General features: G+C 43.5%; 1 protein-coding gene across 1 annotated transcript in view; it reads left to right on the top strand.

Moving 5' to 3' along the window:
* Positions 1-5,440: 5,440 nt before the first annotated feature.
* The window catches only part of ntn1a (netrin 1a), a 140,349-nt gene continuing 121,395 nt past the window's right edge, over positions 5,441-24,394 (top strand). Inside the window, exons 1-2 of the mRNA XM_038270507.1 lie at positions 5,441-5,585; positions 5,671-6,713. Of these exons, the coding sequence (XP_038126435.1) occupies positions 5,684-6,713 (1,030 nt within the window). The 5' untranslated portion in view covers positions 5,441-5,585; positions 5,671-5,683. The remainder of the gene's footprint in view (positions 5,586-5,670; positions 6,714-24,394) is intronic.

The following is a 24,394-nucleotide window of genomic DNA, read 5'->3' as shown; positions in this document are numbered from 1 at the left end:
CTAACTTCTGCATAACGCACGGCAGCATTATGAAGCGTGAAGAATAAAGGTTTATTCTTTATTAGTCATGTTTACCCATCTGTTAGCCAGATTAGACGGCCTTCCTTCACATGGTGCATCACATTGTGTGTACAGAGGCTACCTAACGAGGACAGCCTTTTTGTCTGTACAATAACCACAGGACAATACGGAAGAGGATTAGGGCCACTGAAAAAAAAATAAAATAAGTTAGCTGATTTTTTAATTTCATTTCAGTTTAGTATGGGAAAAAAGTCAGAATTTTGACTTTAATCTCAGAATTCTGACTTTTTTCTCAGAATTCTGACTTTAATCTCAGAATTCTTACTTTTTTCTCAGAATTCTGACTTTAATCTCAGAATTCTTACTTTTTTCTCAGAATTCTGACTTTAATCTCAGAATTCTTACTTTTTTCTCAGAATTCTGACTTTAATCTCAGAATTCTTATTTTTTTCTCAGAATTCTGACTTTAATCTCAGAATTCTTACTTTTTCTCAGAATTCTGACTTTAATCTCAGAATTCTTACTTTTTTCTCAGAATTCTGACTTTAATCTCAGAATTCTGACTTTAATCTCAGAATTCTTACTTTAATCTCAGAATTTTGACTTTAATCTCAGAATTCTTACTTTTTTCTCAGTATTCTGACTTTAATCTCAGAATTCTGACTTTTTTCTCAGAATTCTGACTTTAATCTCAGAATTCTTACTTTTTTCTCAGAATTCTGACTTTAATCTCAGAATTCTTACTTTTTTCACAGAATTCTGACTTTATTCTCAGAATTCTTACTTTTTCTCAGAATTCTGACTTTTTTCTCAGAATTCTGACTTTAATCTCAGAATTCTTACTTTTTTCTCAGAATTCTGACTTTAATCTCAGAATTCTTACTTTTTCTCAGAATTCTGACTTTAATCTCAGAATTCTTACTTTTTTCTCAGAATTCTGACTTTAATCTCAGAATTCTGACTTTAATCTCAGAATTCTTACTTTTTTCTCAGAATTCTGACTTTAATCTCAGAATTCTTATTTTTTTCTCAGAATTCTGACTTTAATCTCAGAATTCTTACTTTTTCTCAGAATTCTGACTTTAATCTCAGAATTCCGACTGAATTCTGACAATAAAAAAAGTCAGAATTCTGAGAAAAAAGTCAGAATTCTGACTTTAATGTTAGGATTAAAGGCCACTGGAAAAAAAAAAAAGTTTACTGTTTTTTAAATTGTATTTCAGTTTAGTATGGGAAAAAAGTCAGAATTCTGACTTTAATCTCAGAATAAAGATAAAAGATAAAGATAAAGAAGATCTATCTGTAATCCTGCGGCGTAGAATCAAGAGGCACAGAGGTGAAGGCATGGATGGAGCATCACTTCCTGACAGGCACAGCTGAGCATGTGATGCAGCACACAGACTGCGTTTGAATTTATGGGCTCCATCTTCCAAGGATGCGGTCTACCTGGACTGGATCCTTCGACGTCCTGGAAAATAAGGTCAAACAGGTCCAGCCTTCGGCGGCTTTCTCCGCCATATTCTCCGTCGCTAAGCAACCGCGACAGTTCACACACAAAACAGGAAGAGAATGAACTTTTCCAAACTGTTTCTTTTTCTTTTTGTATTTTTTTTATTGTAAAAAGAACAAAAACTCATGAGAATCCAGAGTGGAATAAAGGTTCCAACCAGCGGGAGCAGGAAGAAATCCAATCAAATGTAATGATAGAAACCTTAGTCAGTTATTATTCTCCAGTTTTATATTGTTAAAACACTTTAAAATTTTGTTTTTGTCTATATTTTAACTCTTCACTATTTTGTTATTCTTATACATTTTTCTAATGTCTACATATGTGTGACCATTTTCTTTTTCTATAATGTTTTTGCTGCTATAAACACCAGGATTTGCCCATTGTGGAACAATAAAGATATTTTCTATTCTATTCTATAAAAGGGGTAGAAAGATATAAGTAAATCTAAACAATGTATGTATAAAAAATATATCTGCAAAATCTCTAATATTCAACAACAAAAAGTACTTTGTTAAGCAAATTGTGCAAAATAGCAATTAAAGAATAAAAATCCTATCAGATTTATAGTTCCCCCCTGCAGATTTATTAGAATCTGTCCTTAAATTACAGCCAAACCCATTTAAACAGTAACAGATAAAAACCTTTAGATAAATCAAACATTACCGCCACATATCAGCGATTCCGTGCTAAAATTGAAACATAGATTATAACAGAGTATAGGCACAGACTACAGCATAGGTTTCAAGTCAAACATGAATTTAAATAAAGTCGGAGCAAAATTCTTAAAATACCTGAAATGAATTAAATGAGAAAATAAATGGATAAACGACACCAACCATGACTACAGAGATTAGGTGAGCAGCTGGGGGGGGCTGCTGCAGAGAAAAAACAGCCTGATCCTGAACGTGGAGAAGATGGAGGAGATGATCGTCGACCCCTAAAGAAGCACCATAGAGAGCGTTCTGAGCAGCTGTCTCACTGTGTGGTGTGGAGGCTGCAGCGCCTCAGACTGGAAGAAGGTGAGAACTTGGACAACTTTTATTGTCATTTTTTTATACATTTTTTTTGTCTTGTACAGCTTTCAGAACATTTCCATTCCATAAAGTGCAACAGTGATTAAATATAAACAGTGTGGGAGAAAAAACGCATTGATCAGAGCATTAATATATATGGTGCAAATATGCAGTGTTTTCATTTGGTGTTATCAGTGTGATGCAGAGTCTGATGGCGGTGGGGAAGAAGCTGCTGCAGAACCTGCTGGTCCTGCATTGAATGCTTCGAAGCCTCTTCCCAGAGGGCAGCAGGGAGAACAGTCCATGGTGGGGGGGTGAGGGGTCATTGATGATGTCACGGGCTCGGGACACACAGCGCTGGGATGAAATGTCTTTAATGGAGGGAAGAGGAGCCCCCATGATCCTCTCTGCTGTTCTCACCTTCTTCCAGTCTGAGGCGCTGCAGCCTCCACACCACACAGTGAGACAGCTGCTCAGAACGCTCTCTATGGGGGGGGGGAGGATGGGGGGGGGCAGGAAGTCCAAGCGCTTCTGGGCCCTTTGGACCAGTGAGGTGGTGTTTCCAGTCCAGGTGAGGGTGTCTGTGATGAATGTGGTGCTGCTGACCACCTCTACAGCTGAGCTGCTGATGAGCAGTGGAGCGTGGTTAGGCCGCTTCTTCCTGAAGTCCACCATGATCTCCTTGGTCTTCTCCACCTTCAGGATCAGGCTGTTATCTCTGCTCCACCAGCTGCTCCACCTCCTCTCTGTAGTCCAGGTCGTTGTCGTCTCTGATGAGGCCCACCGCCGTGGCGTCGTCTGCAAACTTCACCATGTGATCGGTGGTCAACCTGGGGACGCAGTCGTGTCATCAGGGTGAACGGCAGGGGGCTCGGGACGCAGCCCTGAGGGGAGGGGCTTAGACCGATGACGTCAGAGCTGTACTGACTGAGGTCTGTTGGTGAGGAAGTCTAGCAGCCAATAGCAGAGGGGTGTATTGAAGCCCAGCTGTTCCAGTTTGCCCATCAGATGCTGTGGGATGATGGTGCTGAAAGCTGAACTGAAGTCCAGGAACAGCATCGAGCCCAACTGACAACTGCTCAATAAAAGAAAAAATGAAAAGATGTTTACTGTTGATTACTTGACTTTGGGCAGATTTATCTCTGCTCCTTGTCACTGAACAACTTTCACAACATTTCTGTCAAACCTAATACATTTTAATACCCTTTAAGCACACAGAGGATTATCCCTGCTTCCCTTAAACGCATCACAAAGCATCTAGTGTGAGTGCAGCGTTTGAGTGCCGCTCAGTAAAGCTGTACTCTGCCTCCCCCGCCTGGACTCAGCTGTAAAACACATCTCATTGAAATGTGCAGTTCCTTCTATGGTCACCAGATGGCGGTGTTTCATCTGCTCACCGCCTGCAACAGGTTTGCTGCAGGACCTTTGGCCTTTAGAGAGAGATGGAAGGAGCAACCCGCCTTTTTAATTCGCTGCAGATGTTTTATTTTTTATTACTCGATAAGAAATAATAAACATTAGGTTAATTTTGACACTAAACTACCATTTCATTGTATATTTTTGCATTAAATAGTGGATTTTAAAACTTGATAAGGTATTCTTAAAAAAAGTGTAACTTTATTGCGATCCCCTAATTTAGTGATGTTATTGTGAATATCCAGAACATATAACATATTAACGCAGCAGCTGTTCCATCCTTTATGAAGCTGAGTCATACCTGACTGGTCTCCTCTGCCTGGGAAATTAGTTAGTGATGCACGATATCAACAATTTCAACCGATAATTTTCTGCTTTTCAGGACCAATCCTGATCCCGATAAGTTTATATTCGATATAATCTCTGCATAATCTGGGGCTTGTGGTGGATGAAGCTATGAAAAACTAATTATTTAGTAGCCCTGGTTCATCTATGACAGAAAACAAGAGTTTTTGATTCTTCAAATGTTCATATCATCACTCTAAACAGTGTTTTTTTGCTTTAATTAACAGCAGCAACAGGCGACTGAATTCAATCGAAACACAAGGAGTTGCCCTATAAAGGATTAAAGCAGAGATATCTTCTTATTTCCTTATAAATGTGGTTTCTAATCTAATGGGAATAACTGTTGATTCCGCTCCAGCTGTTTTCCTCCGGAGATAAAAAGCGTCTCCTTGTCTTCTGATAAGGCGCCACCAGTGAACGTTGTTGCTCTTTTCTTAAGTTCTGATTCAGATTTTATAGAAAACTGTAATTTTAACTTAAATTAGGTCAAAAATATGTAAAATTCCTAAATTCTGAATGTATATTGACCTAATAAGGCATAGAATTTTAATTAAACATATTTGAATAGAAATTTCACTTCATGCAGCGTTATTAATATATATGATCCCCTTGCCCTGGTTCCAGACAGGGGCCAACGGGGGCCAGGGCCCCTGGACTGAAAACATAATAGTTAAACAAATTCTCATGATGATATACACTGAAACAGACATTGTTATTGATTGGTCCTTTGGATCTATTTCATTCTTTTTTCTTTACAATTTCTATTTTACTAATTATTCAAAAACAATAAGGTGATTGCCTCAGTGGGATTGAGATATATCCCAGTTTTTATCTGATAAATTATTTTTTCCCAAACAAATAATAAAAATAAAGCTGAATTTATCAGTTTTTTTTTTCTTGAGTTCTTGAGAAAACTGTAACTTTAACTTAAATTAAGTCAAAATCAAGGAAAGGGAATTGAAATTTCCCTTCATGCAGCTCTCTATGTATATTTGAATCTCTTGCCCTGTTTTTTTATTCCATGCTTTTTTGTCCCCCCATGAAAACAGGCTGGCCCCCCTCCTGGCCCCCTGGTGGTAGAACCACTGCCCCCCCACCCCCATCGGGATGCGCTGACCTCATGCATGGGTCCAAGCAGAAATCCCTGTAAGAAAGAGCGACAGGGGGAGAGAAAGGAGTTTAGAAAAGACCTGCAGCAGAAGGAGCGACTCTGACTAGAAGCGCCTCTGAAGTTCAGCAGAAACAGAATCTGAGGATCATTTTCTAAAACCCGCTTCTAGGTAAGATGATCTTATCTTAGTGGATTCCTTGAAAAGTTTTTTATTATTCTAATGAGTTTAATTCATGTGACCCCCCCTCCTGCAGCCACAGACCGACCATGATCCGGGTTCTGGACGCCGTCCTGCCGGCGCTGCTCGCCGCCTCCCTGCTGTGGCGCAGCGCGTCCGGCGGCTACGGGATGATGAGCCTGTTCGCGGCGCAGACCGCCCCCCCGGACCCCTGCTACGACGAGCACGGGAACCCGCGGCGCTGCATCCCGGACTTCGTCAACGCCGCCTTCGGGAAGGAGGTGAAGGTGTCCAGCACCTGCGGCAGGACGCCGAGCCGCTTCTGCGTGGTGACCTCCGCGGAGAAAGGAGACCAGGAGCGGAGCCGCGACTGTCACACCTGCGACGCGTCCGACCCCAAGCGGGGCCACCCTCCCGCATACCTGACGGACCTCAACAACCCGCACAACCTCACCTGCTGGCAGTCCGACAACTTCGTCCAGTTCCCGCAGAACGTCACCCTGAGTCTGTCCCTGGGGAAGAAGTTTGAGGTGACCTACGTCAGCCTGCAGTTCTGCTCCCCGCGCCCCGAGTCCATGCTCATCTCCAAGTCCATGGACTACGGGAAAACCTGGGTACCCTTCCAGTTCTACTCCACGCAGTGCAGGAAGATGTACAACAAGCCCAACAGGGCGGCGATCACCAAGCAGAACGAGCAGGAGGCCGTTTGCACGGACTCCCACACCGACATGTTCCCGCTGAGCGGCGGCCTCATCGCCTTCAGCACGCTGGACGGCCGCCCGTCCGCGCACGACTTCGACAGCTCCCCGGTGCTGCAGGACTGGGTCACGGCCACGGACATCAGAATCACCTTCAGCCGCCTGCACACGTTCGGCGACGAGAACGAGGACGACTCGGAGCTGGCGCGGGACTCCTACTTCTACTCCGTGTCGGACCTGCAGGTCGGCGGCCGCTGCAAGTGCAACGGGCACGCGTCCCGCTGCGTCAAGGACCGGGACGGCAGCCTGGTGTGCGAGTGCAAGCACAACACCGCGGGGCCGGAGTGCGACAGGTGCAAACCCTTCCACTACGACAGGCCGTGGCAGAGAGCCACGGCGCGCGAGGCCAACGAGTGCGTGGGTGAGTCTGTGCGCGCGGCTGGATGAGCGCATCTTTATTAGAACACTGATCATAATAATAATAATGAAAGATAATAAAGTCTGAAAAGATGGAGAAAGGTAGAAAATGCATCCAGAACTCACAAAAAGCTCACTTTAAAAGTCTATTTAGGTTCTTTTTGTTCCTTTTTTAAATATATTTTTATTAGAAAATTCTTTATAATACGGAAAGATAATAACTGCAATTTAACACACACCACAAAAATAATAATACATTAAAAATGACTGAATAAAAGTAAAAATAGTAAAGCTGCACATAGAAGCATGTAAAGGGATTATATAAATACTTGAAGTTTTAACAGCCTTTTTATTATTGGAGGAGAAGAGAAACACGAGGGTTTAATCAGAATAATTTAACGTTTTAGGATATAAAAGTCGGCCAACAGTTGCAAAAGATTAAATGGTCAGAAAGTTCTGTTTTAATTTTGTGATTCCAAATAAAACATTCTTAAAATAAAGTTAAAATTTGTCATAAATATTGTCCCGAATGAAGCGACAGACAGCTTGCCATAGCCGCCAGGTGTGCTCACAGAACAGGTGAGAAACAGACTGAGAGTAAATGTTGCAGAAACATCAGCTTTAATCTTTAAGTCCATTGGCGTTTTTAGGCCAGTTTCCGGGGAGCTGAAGAAAATCCCTCATTTGAATCAAAACACCCCTAAAATATGAGCAGTTTTTAATACTTTATGCTCTTTTTAAAATAGAAAAAAAAAAAAAAAATTAGACATCTTAAAAACTAAATTTAGAGGTTGAGGTAGAAAAAACATCTAGAATTCACAAAAAGTTCACTTTAAAAGTCTATTTAGGTGTTTTTTTTTTATTCTTTTTAAAATACACTTTATTTTAGTACAATTTAATAATCACCACAAAAATAATAATAATAATACATAAACAAATAACCGAATAAAAGTAAAATAGTGTTTAATAAAGTTTTTTAAAGGGATTATATAATTACTTTTTGAATTTAGAGAATTAAGTTTTAACAGCCTTTTTGTTATTGGAGGAGAACGATGAAGAAACATAAGTTATTGTTTCCTTTAAAAAAGAGAAACATGAGGGTTTAATCAGAATAAGTTTATATCTGTGGATATAAAACTTGTCCAAAAATAGCAAAAGATTGGATAAGATTAAATGGTCAGAATGTTCTTTTTTTTAATAGATATTTTGTGATTCCAAAAAAAAAAAGAATCCTCCTTTAAATAAAGTTGAAATTTGTTCTAAATATTGTCCAGAGTGACGAACAGCTTGCCGTAGCTGCCAGGTTCACTCACAGAACCAAAACAGGTAAATGTTGCAGAAACAGCAGCTTTTATTTAGTCCAAAGGCGTTTTTAGCCCATTTTCAGGGAGCTGAAGAAATCCTAAAATTAAAGTTTTTGTACTGTATGCACTTTTTAAAATACACAAACAAAAAAAGAGAAACTAGGACATCTTAAAAACTATACATTAATTAATTAAAAAACATATTTAACCCCTTCAATAATTTTCTAGTTCAACAGAAAAAATAATAATAAACAAAAAAGACAAGTAAACCAGCCTGATGGAGCTCCTTAACTAAAAGGCTTTGAGGGAAACGATGCATTCAGGGGTTTCTGAAATGATCAGTCAGATTTCTGCACCTACTGATGGTGTGTTGGTGAAATGTTCACCAGTGAGGTGCTTTAATGCCACCACTTAATATCAGTATCTAATCTAATCGTTAGTAAATCGTTTTTCATTTATTTCCGTTACTTGTTTTTAAATTTATAAACCATTTTATGATTACCAGCCTAAAGAGGGAGAGGTGCGCTGGAAAAAATTGAAATCTAGATAACTAATTTTTTCCTAAAATAAGTGCATTTGCTCTTGGATTGAGGAGGTAAAGGATATATTTTGCCAATGGAACGAGACGATTTACATTTAAAATAAGAAAACACAATTGCATTGTCTTATTTTAAGTGCATTTAATCTAAATAACTTCTTTTAAAAATACTCATTCCATTGGCAAAGCATTTCATTTACCCACTCAAATTAAGAGTAAATACACTTTATTTAAGAAATGTTTACTTATTTCTAGATCTTTTTTACAGTGTGTAGAAGGAGGAGCAGAGGAGCAAAGGGAAAGGAAGAATAGCAGCATAAAAACATTTCATTCAGTTGATTATTTTACATTTATCATGGAAACCATTTTGGCACAAAAGAGAAAACTCATTTCATGAAAAGTGATTCAAAGGTTTGCATGAAATTAGTTGATTTAAAAGCTTCTTGCTTTGCTTGTTTGGCTCACCTCTCAGATACGATGCGTTAGGGAATGATGGAGTCAGTCGTTAGTAAAACGCACTGAACAAGTTTCAGAAATCTGAGTAGAAAAGAGCGAAATGAGTCTTGGTCTGTGGGCACACAGTTCTCTGGGTGCTCAGCAGCCCTCAACATCCACTCCTAGAACCGGCCCTGTCAATGAACTTTTTATATTTAATCAAAAAGGACTTTACTGGGTAACACACTGCAAAAAGTCTAAATGAGTCATTTTTTATTAAAGAAATGCATTTGTTCTTAAATTAAGGAGGTAAGTGAGACAATTTACCAATTCAACAAGATGATTTACATTTAAAATTAGAGAAAACAATAACATTGTCTTATTTTAAGTGCAATTTAAGAGTAAAAATACTCATTTCATTGGCATATCATCTTATTAAGATACTCAAATTAAGGGTAAATACACTTAATTTAATACATTTTTGACTTGTCTTTAGATTGTTTTTGCAGTGCAGCGGTGATTGATCTTAAAGGAAAACTCTTTGAACTTGTTTATTAGTAAATATTTATATTATTTGGTGGAGAAGTTTGGTTCCAGCATTCCTCTGAGACCAGATCAGGCAGAAATTACCTCAGGATCTATTTATTTGGATTAAAGGGAACCGTCATGGCTGATGACCAATGTCTCCACCAACAGAAACCAACATATTTAGATTTATTTGATTCATTCAACATTTAAAAAATTTAATGATATTAATAAAATCAGCAACAAATAAAAATATTGCCTAATTTTCTCATAGTATCAGTGAATATTGTCTTTATCGTGACTTTATAATGGGATGATAAAAAGTTGTTAGTAAACTTATCTGATCTAGATTCTGTTTGTTGATGCACTGATGTTGAAAAATAGTTGACAGATTTAAAAAAAAGTCTATTTTTGGCGAATTAGATTAAAAAAAAAAGTCAGATTTTCTGAGATTCTGATCTGCCGGTCATTTAGAGCCGATATTTCAGTCTGCGTTTGATCCGTGCAGCTGGTCAGATATTACTGTGACACAAAACTGGACAAACAAACATGAAAGCTGGTGTATCCCAATATCTGCATCCTCAAAGACCGATTCTATAAATTTTAGATCTTTGTTTGAGTCAAAGATCTAAAATGTTGAGAAATATTCAGTGGATGAACAGTTCCTGTGGTTTATTCTATAAAGCAGCTGAACTAATCATTCTGGCTATTTTTTATTCACAGTAAATTAAAAATGTAGTGTCAAATTACATTGACTCTTTTATAGTTATTATAACAACTGGAGGTAGATCTACACCATGTAGAGAGTAAATTTAATGCTAATTCAGAGTGGGACCAAATGCACTCGGGTTGGTGTTAAATTTTACGTCAGTGGAGGTTTTATACCAAATGTAGCAGGAAGCAGGCTGGGAATGGTAATCTGTGATACCGGGTTACGGTTAGGGTTAGGGTCCACCATTTGACCGGTGGGCCGGTCCTAATTTCAGCGTACGAGGGTCGGTCCTCCTTAAATCATAGCGGCTCCAACATTTCCTCTCCAGCCGAAGCTCCTACCTGTGACAGTAAATAACTGAAGGAGCTGAAGCAGTGATCCAATGTTACCTCCCTAAATGATGCATGCAGATGTTAAAGTATAAATCACCAATGATTTATTGTTCTGTAGGTGTGAGACATAAATATCTTGAAAAGTAATTTCAGTAAAATTATTTGGCTCAGTAGCTGCAAGAACACAGATACACTTTGTCTTTAAATATTTGTTTTCAAAGCAGTTTGATTGCTTTGAATTTGTTATTTACTACACCTTTCAAACGTTTTGGGTCACATTGAATTTCTTTTTGAAGGAAAAGCACTGTACTTTTCAATGAAGATCACTTTAAAGTATCCCACTGACTGGGAAATGACCTGTGGAACGTCTTCCTGCAGCCAGAAAACTGCTGGTTTTGGCAGCCGAATGCTGCACAGGGAGGCAATATTACTGCGTGTTTCTGTGAGGGTGGGGAGTACCAACATGGCGGACGGTGGCTTCACTTTATTCGGCCAATCAGCAATCCACTGAATGATAGAGATCAGTGGATTAGAAATGGTTTTCGTCTAGATAAATCACCTCAGCTTCTCCGTTATTATTAAATGTTGTCCAGTATGGTTAGAATAAAAAAAGATTACTTATGATTTTTAAAACGTTCTGCAAAATTAAAAGTAAAACAAATAAATAGCAATGTGTAAATGAATCAAACATTAATCAAACATTCACTTCCTGTTTTCCACAGAGAAAACATGAACATGTTGAAGAAAATTACACAAAGTTTCCCATTTTAGAGCAGATTTTCCTGCTTCTGTTCTTTCACCAGCAATTGTTGCATCACCTGCTGATACGTGACGCCGTTACATTCTGTCACGTTTTTAAACCGAGGAGGAAAAAACACGGAAAAGTTGCAGCAGACTTCTTTTAAAACGCTGCATTCCTGCTTTGGGTTTTGTGGCACTTTGCTGATTTCCTCCACCGGGACCTTAGAGGTCATTTAACCGTTCTTCTGCGTGCATCTCAATCCATTTGGTTTATTGACTCTCTGCAGCAAAGCAATGTCTCCCGGGGCAACCAGTTTAGCTGCAGCACTGGCAGGAGGAGGGAAATTATTATGGCTGCATTAAGCTGGATGCCAGTGGTGATGTAAAATAGATTTTTGTGTAGTTAACTTGGTGTTTGGGAACGTAGCGTATGAAGAATGATCCAGGAAAATCAGGAGGGCACGTTGAGTGAATGTAGCGACTCTGAACGCTGCACTGGGGTCCGGGGAAGGGCTGTGCACAGAAGAAGGCGTCACAGAAGGCAGAATGAGAAGAGTAGTGCTGAACATCCGCCTGCAAATCAAATAGTTGCTGAATAATTTTCCCATTCAGGGAATTCTCTAATGTCTGAGGGATACATAGGTAAAGGTAAATCAATGCATTGAGGTTATATTCTAAAGGAGATAAGAATCTAAGACATAGAAAGCTCAATGTTCTCGATTATTGTTTAAGATTCTAATGGCTGAGGAGATGAAGGACCTAGAAATGCTCATTCCTGCACTGATGGAGCTGCAGTCTGTTACTCATTGCTCCTCAGAGCGTCACAGCTCTATGTTAGATAAACCAGCAACCTTTCCACGCCCGCCTCCTCAGCGACGTCCAGAAGCTGCTCCAGGACAGAACCTGCTGGAGGCTCCCACCAAACCACAGCATATGTACAGTGGTAGACACTCAACATGTCCCCACTTTCCTTTACTGGTCCTTGGCTGGTCCTTGGCTGGTCCTTGGCTGGTCCTTGGCTGGTCCTTGACTGGTCCTTGGCTAGTCCTTGGCTGGTCCTTGGCTAGTCCTTGGCTGGTCCTTGGCTGGTCCTTGGCTGGTCCTTGGCTAGTCCTTTACTGGTCCTTGGCTAGTCCTTGGCTGGTCCTTGGCTGGTCCTTGGCTGGTCCTTGGCTGGTCCTTTACTGGTCCTTGGCTGGTCCTTGGCTGGTCCTTGGCTGGTCCTTGGCTGGTCCTTGGCTAGTCCTTGGCTGGTCCTTGGCTAGTCCTTGGCTGGTCCTTTACTGGTCCTTGGCTGGTCCTTGGCTGGTCCTTGGCTGGTCCTTGGCTAGTCCTTTACTGGTCCTTGGCTAGTCCTTGGCTGGTCCTTTACTGGTCCTTGGCTGGTCCTTGGCTGGTCCTTGGCTGGTCCTTGGCTGGTCCTTTACTGGTCCTTGGCTAGTCCTTGGCTGGTCCTTGGCTGGTCCTTGGCTAGTCCTTTACTGGTCCTTGGCTAGTCCTTGGCTAGTCCTTTACTGGTCCTTGGCTGGTCCTTGGCTAGTCCTTTACTGGTCCTTGGCTAGTCCTTTACTGGTCCTTGGCTAGTCCTTTACTGGTCCTTGGCTAGTCCTTGGCTGGTCCTTTACTGGTCCTTGGCTGGTCCTTGGCTGGTCCTTGGCTGGTCCTTGGCTGGTCCTTTACTGGTCCTTGGCTAGTCCTTGGCTGGTCCTTGGCTAGTCCTTGGCTGGTCCTTTACTGGTCCTTGGCTGGTCCTTGGCTGGTCCTTGGCTGGTCCTTGGCTAGTCCTTTACTGGTCCTTGGCTAGTCCTTGGCTGGTCCTTTACTGGTCCTTGGCTGGTCCTTGGCTGGTCCTTGGCTGGTCCTTGGCTGGTCCTTTACTGGTCCTTGGCTGGTCCTTGGCTGGTCCTTGGCTGGTCCTTGGCTGGTCCTTGGCTAGTCCTTGGCTGGTCCTTGGCTAGTCCTTGGCTGGTCCTTGGCTGGTCCTTGGCTGGTCCTTGGCTGGTCCTTGGCTGGTCCTTGGCTAGTCCTTTACTGGTCCTTGGCTGGTCCTTGGCTGGTCCTTTACTGGTCCTTGGCTGGTCCTTGGCTGGTCCTTTACTGGTCCTTGGCTGGTCCTTGGCTAGTCCTTGGCTAGTCCTTGGCTGGTCCTTGGCTGGTCCTTGGCTGGTCCTTGGCTGGTCCTTGGCTAGTCCTTGGCTGGTCCTTGGCTAGTCCTTGGCTGGTCCTTGGCTGGTCCTTGGCTGGTCCTTGGCTGGTCCTTGGCTAGTCCTTTACTGGTCCTTGGCTGGTCCTTGGCTGGTCCTTGGCTGGTCCTTGGCTGGTCCTTGGCTGGTCCTTGGCTAGTCCTTGGCTAGTCCTTGGCTGGTCCTTGGCTGGTCCTTGGCTGGTCCTTGGCTGGTCCCTTGGCTGGTCCTTTACTGGTCCTTGGCTGGTCCTTGGCTGGTCCTTGGCTGGTCCTTGACTGGTCCTTGGCTAGTCCTTGGCTGGTCCTTGGCTAGTCCTTGGCTGGTCCTTGGCTGGTCCTTGGCTGGTCCTTGGCTAGTCCTTTACTGGTCCTTGGCTGGTCCTTGGCTGGTCCTTGGCTAGTCCTTGGCTGGTCCTTGGCTAGTCCTTGGCTGGTCCTTGGCTGGTCCTTGGCTGGTCCTTGGCTAGTCCTTTACTGGTCCTTGGCTGGTCCTTGGCTGGTCCTTGGCTGGTCCTTGGCTAGTCCTTGGCTGGTCCTTGGCTGGTCCTTGGCTGGTCCTTGGCTAGTCCTTGGCTAGTCCTTGGCTGGTCCTTGGCTGGTCCTTGGCTTGTCCTTGGCTGGTCCTTGGCTGGTCCCTTGGCTGGTCCTTGACTGGTCCTTGGCTGGTCCTTGGCTGGTCCTTGGCTAGTCCTTTACTGGTCCTTGGCTGGTCCTTGACTGGTCCTTGGCTAGTCCTTGGCTAGTCCTTTACTGGTCCTTGGCTGGTCCTTGGCTGGTCCTTGGCTAGTCCTTTACTGGTCCTTGGCTGGTCCTTGGCTGGTCCTTGGCTAGTCCTTGGCTGGTCCTTGGCTGGTCCTTGGCTGGTCCTTGGCTAGTCCTTGGCTAGTCCTTGGCTGGTCCTAGGCTGGTCCTTGGCTAGTCCTTGACTGGTCCTTGGCTAGTCCTTGGCTGGTCCTTGGCTGGTCCTTGGCTGGTCCTTGGCTAGTCCTTGACTGGTCCTTGGCTGGTCCTTGGCTGGTCCTTGGCTGGTCCTTTACTGGTCCTTGGCTGGTCCTTGGCTAGTCCTTGACTGGTCCTTGGCTGGTCCTTGGCTGGTCCTTGGCTGGTCCTTGGCTAGTCCTTGGCTAGTCCTTGGCTAGTCCTTGGCTGGTCCTTGGCTAGTCCTTGACTGGTCCTTGGCTGGTCCTTGGCTGGTCCTTGGCTAGTCCTTGGCTAGTCCTTGGCTGGTCCTTGGCTAGTCCTTGGCTGGTCCTTGGCTAGTCCTTGACTAGTCCTTGACTGGTCCTTAACTGGTCCTTGGCTTGTCCTTGGCTAGTCCTTGACTGGTCCTTGGCTAGTTCTTGGCTGGTCCTTGGCTAGTCCTTGACTGGTCCTTGGCTAGTTCTTGGCCGGTCCTTGACTGGTCTTAACTGGTCCTTAACTGGTCCTTGACTTGTCTTAACTGGTCCTTGGCTAGTCCTTGACTGGTCTTTGGCTTGTTCTTGGCTGGTCCTTGACTGGTCTTAACTGGTCCTTGGCTGGTCCTTGACTGGTCCTTAACTGGTCCTTAACTGGTCCTTGACTTGTCTTAACTGGTCCTTGGCTAGTCCTTAACTGGTCCTTGGCTTGTCCTTGGCTAGTCCTTGACTGGTCCTTGGCTAGTTCTTGGCTGGTCCTTGGCTAGTCCTTGACTGGTCCTTGGCTAGTTCTTGGCTGGTCCTTGACTGGTCTTAACTGGTCCTTAACTGGTCCTTGACTTGTCTTAACTGGTCCTTGGCTAGTCCTTGACTGGTCTTTGGCTTGTTCTTGGCTGGTCCTTGACTGGTCTTAACTGGTCCTTGGCTAGTCCTTGACTGGTCCGTAACTGGTCCTTAACTGGTCCTTGGCTAGTCCTAGACTGGTCTTTGGCTAGTTCTTGGCTGGTCCTTGACTGGTCTTAACTGGTCCTTGGCTAGTTCTTGGCTGGTCCTTGGCTAGTCCTTGACTGGTCCTTGGCTAGTTCTTGGCTGGTCCTTGGCTAGTTCTTGGCTGGTCCTTGACTGGTCTTAACTGGTCCTTGGCTGGTCCTTGACTGGTCCTTAACTGGTCCTTGACTTGTCTTAACTGGTCCTTGGCTAGTCCTTGACTGGTCTTTGGCTTGTTCTTGGCTGGTCCTTGACTGGTCTTAACTGGTCCTTGGCTGGTCCTTGACTGGTCCTTAACTGGTCCTTAACTGGTCCTTGACTTGTCTTAACTGGTCCTTGGCTAGTCCTTAACTGGTCCTTGGCTTGTCCTTGGCTAGTCCTTGACTGGTCCTTGGCTAGTTCTTGGCTGGTCCTTGGCTAGTCCTTGACTGGTCCTTGGCTAGTTCTTGGCTGGTCCTTGACTGGTCTTAACTGGTCCTTAACTGGTCCTTGACTTGTCTTAACTGGTCCTTGGCTAGTCCTTGACTGGTCTTTGGCTTGTTCTTGGCTGGTCCTTGACTGGTCTTAACTGGTCCTTGGCTAGTCCTTGACTGGTCCGTAACTGGTCCTTAACTGGTCCTTGGCTAGTCCTAGACTGGTCTTTGGCTAGTTCTTGGCTGGTCCTTGACTGGTCTTAACTGGTCCTTGGCTAGTTCTTGGCTGGTCCTTGGCTAGTCCTTGACTGGTCCTTGGCTAGTTCTTGGCTGGTCCTTGGCTAGTTCTTGGCTGGTCCTTGACTGGTCTTAACTGGTCCTTGGCTGGTCCTTGACTGGTCCTTAACTGGTCCTTAACTGGTCCTTGACTGGTCTTAACTGGTCCTTGGCTAGTCCTAGACTGGTCTTTGGCTAGTTCTTGGCTAGTCCTTGGCTGGTCTAAACTGGTCCTTGGCTGGTCCTTGACTGGTCCTTAACTGGTCCTTGGCTGTTCCTTAACTGGTCCTTGGCTGGTCCTTGACTGGTCTTTAACTGGTCCTTGACCTGTCCTTGACTGATCCTTGACTGATCCTTGGCTGGTCCTTGACTGGTCCTTGACTGATCCTTGGCTGATCCTTGGCTGGTCCTTAACTGGTCCTCGGCTGGTCCTTGACTAGTCCTTAACTGGTCCTTGACCTGTCCTTGACTGATCCTTGACTGATCCTTGGCTGGTCCTTGACTGATCCTTGACTGATCCTTGACTGATCCTTGGCTGGTCCTTGACTGGTCCTTGACTGATCCTTGACTGATCCTTGGCTGGTCCTTGACTGGTCCTTGACTGATCCTTGACTGGTCCTTGACCTGTCCTTGACTGATCCTTGACTGGTCCTTGACTGATCCTTGGCTGATCCTTGGCTGGTCCTTAACTGGTCCTCGGCTGGTCCTCGGCTGGTCCTTAACTGGTCCTTAAAGGAATAGTACACCCAAAACATGATTAGCCTTCATTTTCTACTCACCTCCATGCTGAACAACACTCTGGAGTACTTTTTTGATATCTCAAATGCATCTGGAGATCTGGGAGGCTTCTTGCTGTCTGCTGACATTCAAATAATGGAGGTCCATGGCGCCCGAGACAGAAAGGTCCATAAAAGTCCACAAAAACGTGTCAATATTCCTCCATACTGCTCGTCCAATGTAATCCAAGTGTCCTGAGTGGGTAGCATCCAGAATTTACTCGAAACGAAGTCATTTAGAATGTTTTTAGAGCATAAACAGTAGTGTATAGGATTTCCTAATAGCGCCCCCATGCGCGCTCACGATTCTACAGAAGCCGGCAGACCAAACCGGAAGGAAGTGCGCATTCAGCGTCTGGTCTGCCGATAATGCAAGCGTAGAAGAAGAAATGTGCTGTTTACCTGTGCAAAGAAAGAAACAACGAAAGAAAAATGTCTGAGGACTTCAGTGTTGAGGAAGAGCATGAGTTCTTTGCCGAGCTGAATGCGCTGGTTTGGTCTGCCGGCTTCCGTAGAATCGTGAGCGCGCATGGGGGCGCTATTAGGAAATCCTATACACTACTGTTTAGGCTCTAAAACGTTCTAAATGACTTCGTTTCGAGTAAATTCTGGATGCTACCCACTCAGGACACTTGGATTACATTGGACGAGCAGTATGGAGGAATATTGACAAGTTTTTGTGGACTTTTGTGGACCTTTCTGTCTCGGGCGCCATAGACCTCCATTATTTGAATGTCAGCAGACAGCAAGAAGTCTCCCAGATCTCCAGATGCATTTGAGATATCAAAAAAGTACTCCAGAGTGTTGTTCAGCATGGAGGTGAGTAGAAAATGAAGGCTAATCATGTTTTGGGTGTACTATTCCTTTAACTGGTCCTTGACTGGTCCTTGACTGATCCTTGACTGGTCCTTGACCTGTCCTTGACTGATCCTTGACTGATCCTTGACTGATCCTTGGCTGGTCCTTGACTGGTCCTTGACTGATCCTTGACTGATCCTTGGCTGATCCTTGACTGATCCTTGGCTGATCCTTAACTGGTCCTTAACTGGTCCTTGACCTGTCCTTGACTGGTCCTTGACTGATCCTTGGCTGATCCTTGACTGATCCTTGGCTGATCCTTGACTGGTCCTTAACTGGTCCTTAACTGGTCCTTGGCTGGTCCTTAACTGGTACTTGGTTGGTCCTTGACTGGTCATTGGTTGGTCCCCTACAATTCCTTTTTAAACATCTAAAATATTCTTTCTCTCATGATTTGTGGACATTAAGATCTAAAGAGAAGCGCCATCTGCTGGTCAGACCCTGTAATTCAGTGATACTGGAGTCAGAGTAAAACAATATGCATGCCCAGGAGGAGGCCAGTGGCTGGAAGTTGGGGGGATATTGCTGCCATTCAGCTGGGTTTTTACTGGGAAAGGCCAATTTAAATGGCTGCTACTGTAGAACACTGTAGATGCTACCAGTCATGTAAACACTGGCCCCGAACATTTTAAAAGGCATATATCTCTGTAGTAGATGGAGGGGACTCTGACCCTCTTTATGCCGTAAATGGAGTTCAATGGTGTCAGTTTAAAGTCTGATTTTAGCGCGCGACTCAATCAACATCGGCCAAAATAGTGGCTGATATAAATGTAATAAAATGTCATTTTTGCCGCAGCTGAAAGACAAACTTCTGCCACCTGATTCTGCTCCTCCATTGTTCTTTTACTTTACAATTATTCTCTACTTTATTCTTGCCATTCACAAAACAAATCCCATTAATATCCATTGCATCATAATGGGACTAAACGCGACAATGTTAATGGGGTGTGAATACCTTGGAATGGTGCTTTGTTATAATCACACATACCAGGCAACATCTCAGACAGATCCGTCCAATCAGCATCCAAAGAGGAGAAATCCGTGTCTCCCTTTTCATTTTTTACCAAAATGTCTTTTTTTCCAATATTTTCTCATGTTTTTACCTCTAAAGCAGGATAAGGCACTAGCAGTGCATGAATGCATTCTTTTTTTGCTGTATTTTCCATGTTGTTTTTATCCGTTTCTGACATCATTTACAGGTTTAAGTGATTGAAATTCTGCTTTCTAAATAACAGGCAGCATTGTTTAAAACATTGTTCCCAGGTGCTCTGACAGAAGCTGAAAACAAGCTCTGCATTAAAACCTGTTTTAAAGACACAGCCGCTGGGGAAGAACAAAACATTTTCACTTGGTTTTTACGCCCTGTGATGTCATAGGGGTGTCTTAAAGACAGAGGAGGCTGTTATCTTGTGCTAAATGCTGCTGCGGCCTGCTGTTCCTGGTTAAAGGCAGCTGCTGCAGGTCTGTCTGTGTGGAAACCTGCTTTTTAGCATTTTCATGCATTTTTGCACCAATGAGGTGAAGCATTTGCGGAGCAACAACAAGAGAGTTTGAAAGCGGAAACATCGACTAGATTTCTAACAAACGGACATCAAGTCCATAATGGCTGACTGCCTGTGGAGCTGGTTGACAGTTGCCTTTTGTATCTATGCTTCTTTTTCTATGTCTGCTTCTGTCTCCTTGAACCCCAGTGGGCCTCAGCAGATGGCCGCTCACACTGAGCCTGGTTCTGCTGGAGGTTTCTTCCTGTTCAAAGGGAGTTTTTCCTCTCCACTGTCGCTACAAGCATGCTTAGTGTGAGGGATTGCTGAAGAGTCAATGAGTCGATGCAATCAGCTGGTTTTCCTTAGATAGAAAACTTTGAATCAATCTGACTGGATGATCTGGTGAACTGGAAAGTGACCTGAGATGACATGATGTGAATTGGAGCTATAGAAATAAACTGAAACTGGAAAAAAATCAAGTTTGGTTTTATTTAAAAACAGAGAACCAAATAAAAAAAACAACAACTAACAGAATGTTCTATGTAGCGCTGAAGCTATCCTTTATTATAATGATAATAAATCTCAGTAAATGGTTTAAATTGCTTAACTATTCTAATTAGTTTGTTTGTTCTGATCTCCGGTGTCCCTTCTTATTGTCAGATGGTTGGTCAACCTTCACAGTGAAGGTCAGGTTGATGTTTAAACAGCTTTATAAACTCTGTCTCCTTCATCTTCAAAGGTTGGAGCCAAATCCACGGTTAGACTCTCAGAAGGCAAACAAAGTCTGGAATAAACGGATAGAGCAGCCGTGCACTTTGCACCATATTGCTCCAACCACCTTTTTCTTCAGGTTGCAGGTTCAAACAGGAGAACGGGGTTCCTTGGCCTTCCTCCTCCTTCAAGAGTCTGTCTCCACGCGCCCTTATCAGTGTTTATGACTGCTTCTGTAAACTGGCACAGAAATAAGTCGAGCAGAGTTCAGGCAACTGGCTCGGCCTTCTGTTTTAGATCCGCAGACCTGCTGTATCTCCCAAACAGACAAACACCAGTCAGTGGGCCGGCACATACTGTAAGCAAAGCTACGGTGTATCAACTGCTGGAGTGAAACTCTAAAAAAGGCAGCTGCACAGAGAGGAACACGCTCACATGGCGAGCGCCGGGGGCAGCGGCGCTGGAAAGCTTTCCCTGCAGATGTGGAATCGGCTCTTCTAACAGCTTCCTGCAAATTTCACTGAGAAGATGTGCAACGTGTAAACCTTTCTTTGCAAACCGCTGAAACCCTCCTAATTCACAGGCAGGCCAGGATCAGGACCAGAGTTACATCTAGAGCAGAGAGGAAGGAGCCGAGTGTGTGATGGACGAGATGCTGGCTGAGGATTTAGGAAGATGAGGTTGATGTTTCACCACTGGACGGTTCGAGATGTTTCAGAGGCGTGGCAGAGAACTTCAGCCTCTGTAAACTAGCAATATAACATGTTGGAAGAAAAACAGGATAAGCTCATATCCATTAAAACAACTCTGGACCCGATCGGTCCAAATTATTCCTGCACATCCAGCCATTTATTCAGAAACCGATCCAAATACATTCAGTCCAGTTCGGTCCAAGTTCTGATGTAAGATGATAAAAGCCAGTAAGGCATTTAATGCCAGTCGGTAAAAGTTGTTTATCTAAAAAAAAGAGCAGCTGAATGGAAGGAGTGGTTGACTTTGCAGCAATCTCTCCTCCTGGCCAAGCAGTGAAGAAAGAAAAAACTGTTTTTACAAGAAACAGATTGGGGAAGAATAGGCAGTGGTTGAAAGGATGGGAAAGAGAAGTAAATACATTTTGAGTCCCTGAGCCGGGGGTACTTTCTACACCAAAGAAGAAAGGGATTCAACAGAGTTTAAGGCATCGGTGACGCAGCTGTACGCAGAAACACCAGACCAGAAGTACTTCCTATGGCTTTATGGATCCAGTTACATTTCTAATTAGATCTATTTATATTTCTATAGAGGTATAAACTATGAAGCTTTATTTGATTAAAGGTATTGTGGAGGATTTTCACGAATGTTTTAGAAGACCAGCCTTAAAAGAAAGTCTGGTCAGCAAGAAATGATCAATGGATCATTATTTATATCTAAAACTAATACATTTGCGGTGATTTAATGAATTTTCATCATGATCACTGAGTCTGGGAGCGGCCATTTTGTGCCCAAATATAGTAGCCCCTCCCTCCTGCCATCTTCCAGCAGTGACGTCACGGTGCGGTAAGCCTAGCGCCATTCTCCCCGCTTTCCAAGCTAAATCAATGGGAACTACTAGACACATCTGCAATCAACAACAATTATTGAAGATTTCCAGAGGACTTCACCATTGAAATTCACCAGAGCTATAGTGAAACTGACAATGCCCACGTGCATGGCAGCTGGATGCTGGAATACATCGGGTAAAAGTGGGGAAAAAAAAGAGTTATTCCACCTTTCTGATTCCTGATCCTCCACGGACGGGTTGGTCGTTGGATCGCCAACTTGAAGAGGGAGGATTTGCCATCGAACTTCTGGCCAGAGAAAAAACCCGTAATATGTAGCCAACATTTGGAAGAAGAATGTTTTCAAGATGACTTGGATAATAGCGCGTTGTGACAAACACCAGATACAGCACTGGGACTTGATCAACAGCCGATACCGCACCGTGACAATGTCACTAACCAGTAGGTGGCAGTAGTGTTCTTTGACAAACATGGATGCCTCCAGTAAAGCACATTCACATGAAAATTACTCTGAATTAAAAACACTGATCATTTATTGAACAGGATGGAATCATTTCACATTTAAAGAACTTTCAGAAGTTTGAATCCTAAATATGAGCGGACTTTTCATTTTGAAAAAGTGCGTGTGCGAGAGTGTGCACGAGCCCATTTCTCCTCGTGCACGCACTGTTTTAAAGCTGCTGTTCTCATAGCTCATACTAGCTTACTGTGTCTGACCGTTTGCACTAACCCCTAAATTCCTCCATCACTATACAGAGTGGTGAATATATAGTGAACTTTATAGTGAACTCAGTAAACTTACCGTCCAGACAGATGATCACTTCCCCGTTTGTCCTGCGCCATCTTTGTTATCAGTCGCCGCTGTCGGGTAGCAGCAGCCTATGGCGACAGCTCGCTGCTGTGACAGCCAATCCCATAATGCTTTGCGAGGAGAGCTCTCAGCGCAAAGCATTCTGGGATATATCTGCTTCTTCTGAAGGCTTTATTTTCTTCTCATCCACTTCATTGACACATTTTCTCTTCCGACGCTCGGCCATTTTCAAAGAACCGCGGTGAGAAAGGTGAGCTTCACTGATAGCTCACCACAGATATACGCCTGAAAGAAAAAGATGGCTATTGGCACGAGGATGGCCTCATGTAAACATATCACCAGAATGATTGACAGCTAGAAGGACCACTAATTTAGATAATCCACCCCAAAATAAAAGATTGTCAATGTTAAAGTTTGATGATCTCTTTTCCAGTTAAATAAAAAACAACTTCAGCTCAGAGGAATTAGAGCGTAGATCAGTTGTTGGCCTCAGAAAAATAGAAGAAGAAAAAAAAATAGCACCTGGGAACCTTTCCATGCAGAAGCAAACCAGATGCCAGGAATGAGATCTTTCCTTCTTGAAATTATTTTAGTTTGAAAGGGAAGCAAAAGCTGTGACAGCCAAGGTAGATACTGTTGAATATGTCAAAGCACGGCAGATCTTGAAGCTATTAACGTCAGCGCTTGGCGGCAGGCCTCTGGAATCTTGGAGCTTGTTGCCGCTTGTCCGGCGGCCTTTTTAAGACGCCGCTTGATTTTGATAGAATTGTGTTTTGCACTGTTAATTAACTCTGACGGCTTCTTTTTTAAAAATAAGACAGGAGATGAGTTTCTATCAAAAGAATGGATCTGACAGCGAATCTGTTTCTCCGTCGGTCTGCTGGACGTGAAGGAATCGGGGCGTTCTTGCCGTGCAGCTCCATCTGCAACTGAGCTCTTCCTGAATTTTCTGCATGTCTCAAGCGGCAAAAGATCTCTTTTCATTACAACCATTTTGTTTTCATCCCGCCTTTCGACAAAAGCTCCGGCTGCGCTGCTCGAGGTGATGGAATGTGTTCAGATGTCAGCGAAGGCAAAGACTGTGAAATTTTCACAGCCTGTGTATCTGTAGTTCGGCCCGGCGTCCTGTGGGCAGAGCCGGCCGTTCTGGGGCTGCGGTTTGGTTTCATTGCTTTGGCTACGACACATAATTGAAGCCAGATCCTGCTTTCAGCGAGGCTCTGTGCATCGGTGCTCGGCTGCGCGCAGGTCTCTCTGCTCGCACCAGTAATGCAGCCTCGGCCTTGTTTTTGAGAAGCGCTTTGGGTCGAGGCCATACTGCCTGTGAATGAAAGGCATATAACGTTACTCTTTTGGCTACCGGCCCGGACCCACTTCCTCTTGTCACCCTCACTTCAGCTTAGACTGCCCATGGACTGTTGCTGCTTTATTACAACATCCTCACACGCCTGGAGCTTATTTTTTATTGATATCTGATTATTTGTTATGAGCACAATTATTATTGCTCCAAAGCTGTGGAGCAACACATTGCTGCTTTTACTCAGCTTGGCTCGAGCCATTAAGACTTGGCACAAGTCTGAACATCAGAAACGTGTTTCCAATAACTCCAGTTTTATTCTCTGAGGAGAAATGTTGACGATCTGTTTGCATCCTGAAGATTTTGAGCATGTTTTCACAATAAATAGTCATTAATGTTAAAGCCTTTGTTTTATTGTGCATACTGGAAGTCTTCCTGCAGCAGCGCTGCAAAGAAACCCAACATGGCCGCTCTCCAGAGGCGTACAAATACAAATACTTTCTCACTTTACTTGGCTATCTATACTTTATTAGAGTCATTTACAGCTTTTTACTTCCTCTCCTTACATTTTGAAAAATAGACTCGTTAGTTTTTTTTTCATTTAAGAAAATTTTCATTATGTACGGAAGAGGATTAGGGCCACTGAAAAAAAAAAAAAGTTAACTGATTTTTTAATTTTATTTCAGATTAGTATGGGATAAAACTCAGAAATTCTGATTTTAATCTCAGAATTCTGACTTTAATCTCTGAATGTCGGATTTTACAGTTTTTTTGGATTGCTTAAGCACGATTTTCAAAACAGGGCCCGTGTTTTCAAAACACTACACCCAATTAGCAAAACACTACAGATCCTTTGCATAATTAAA

Source organism: Cyprinodon tularosa, unplaced genomic scaffold, assembly GCF_016077235.1.
Source record: "Cyprinodon tularosa strain WSP-4 unplaced genomic scaffold, ASM1607723v1 ctg763, whole genome shotgun sequence".
In the NCBI taxonomy this organism is placed as follows: Eukaryota; Metazoa; Chordata; class Actinopteri; order Cyprinodontiformes; family Cyprinodontidae; genus Cyprinodon; species Cyprinodon tularosa.
The sequence above is the reverse complement of the archived record's forward strand: the minus strand, read 5'-3'. Positions and strand labels throughout refer to the sequence as shown.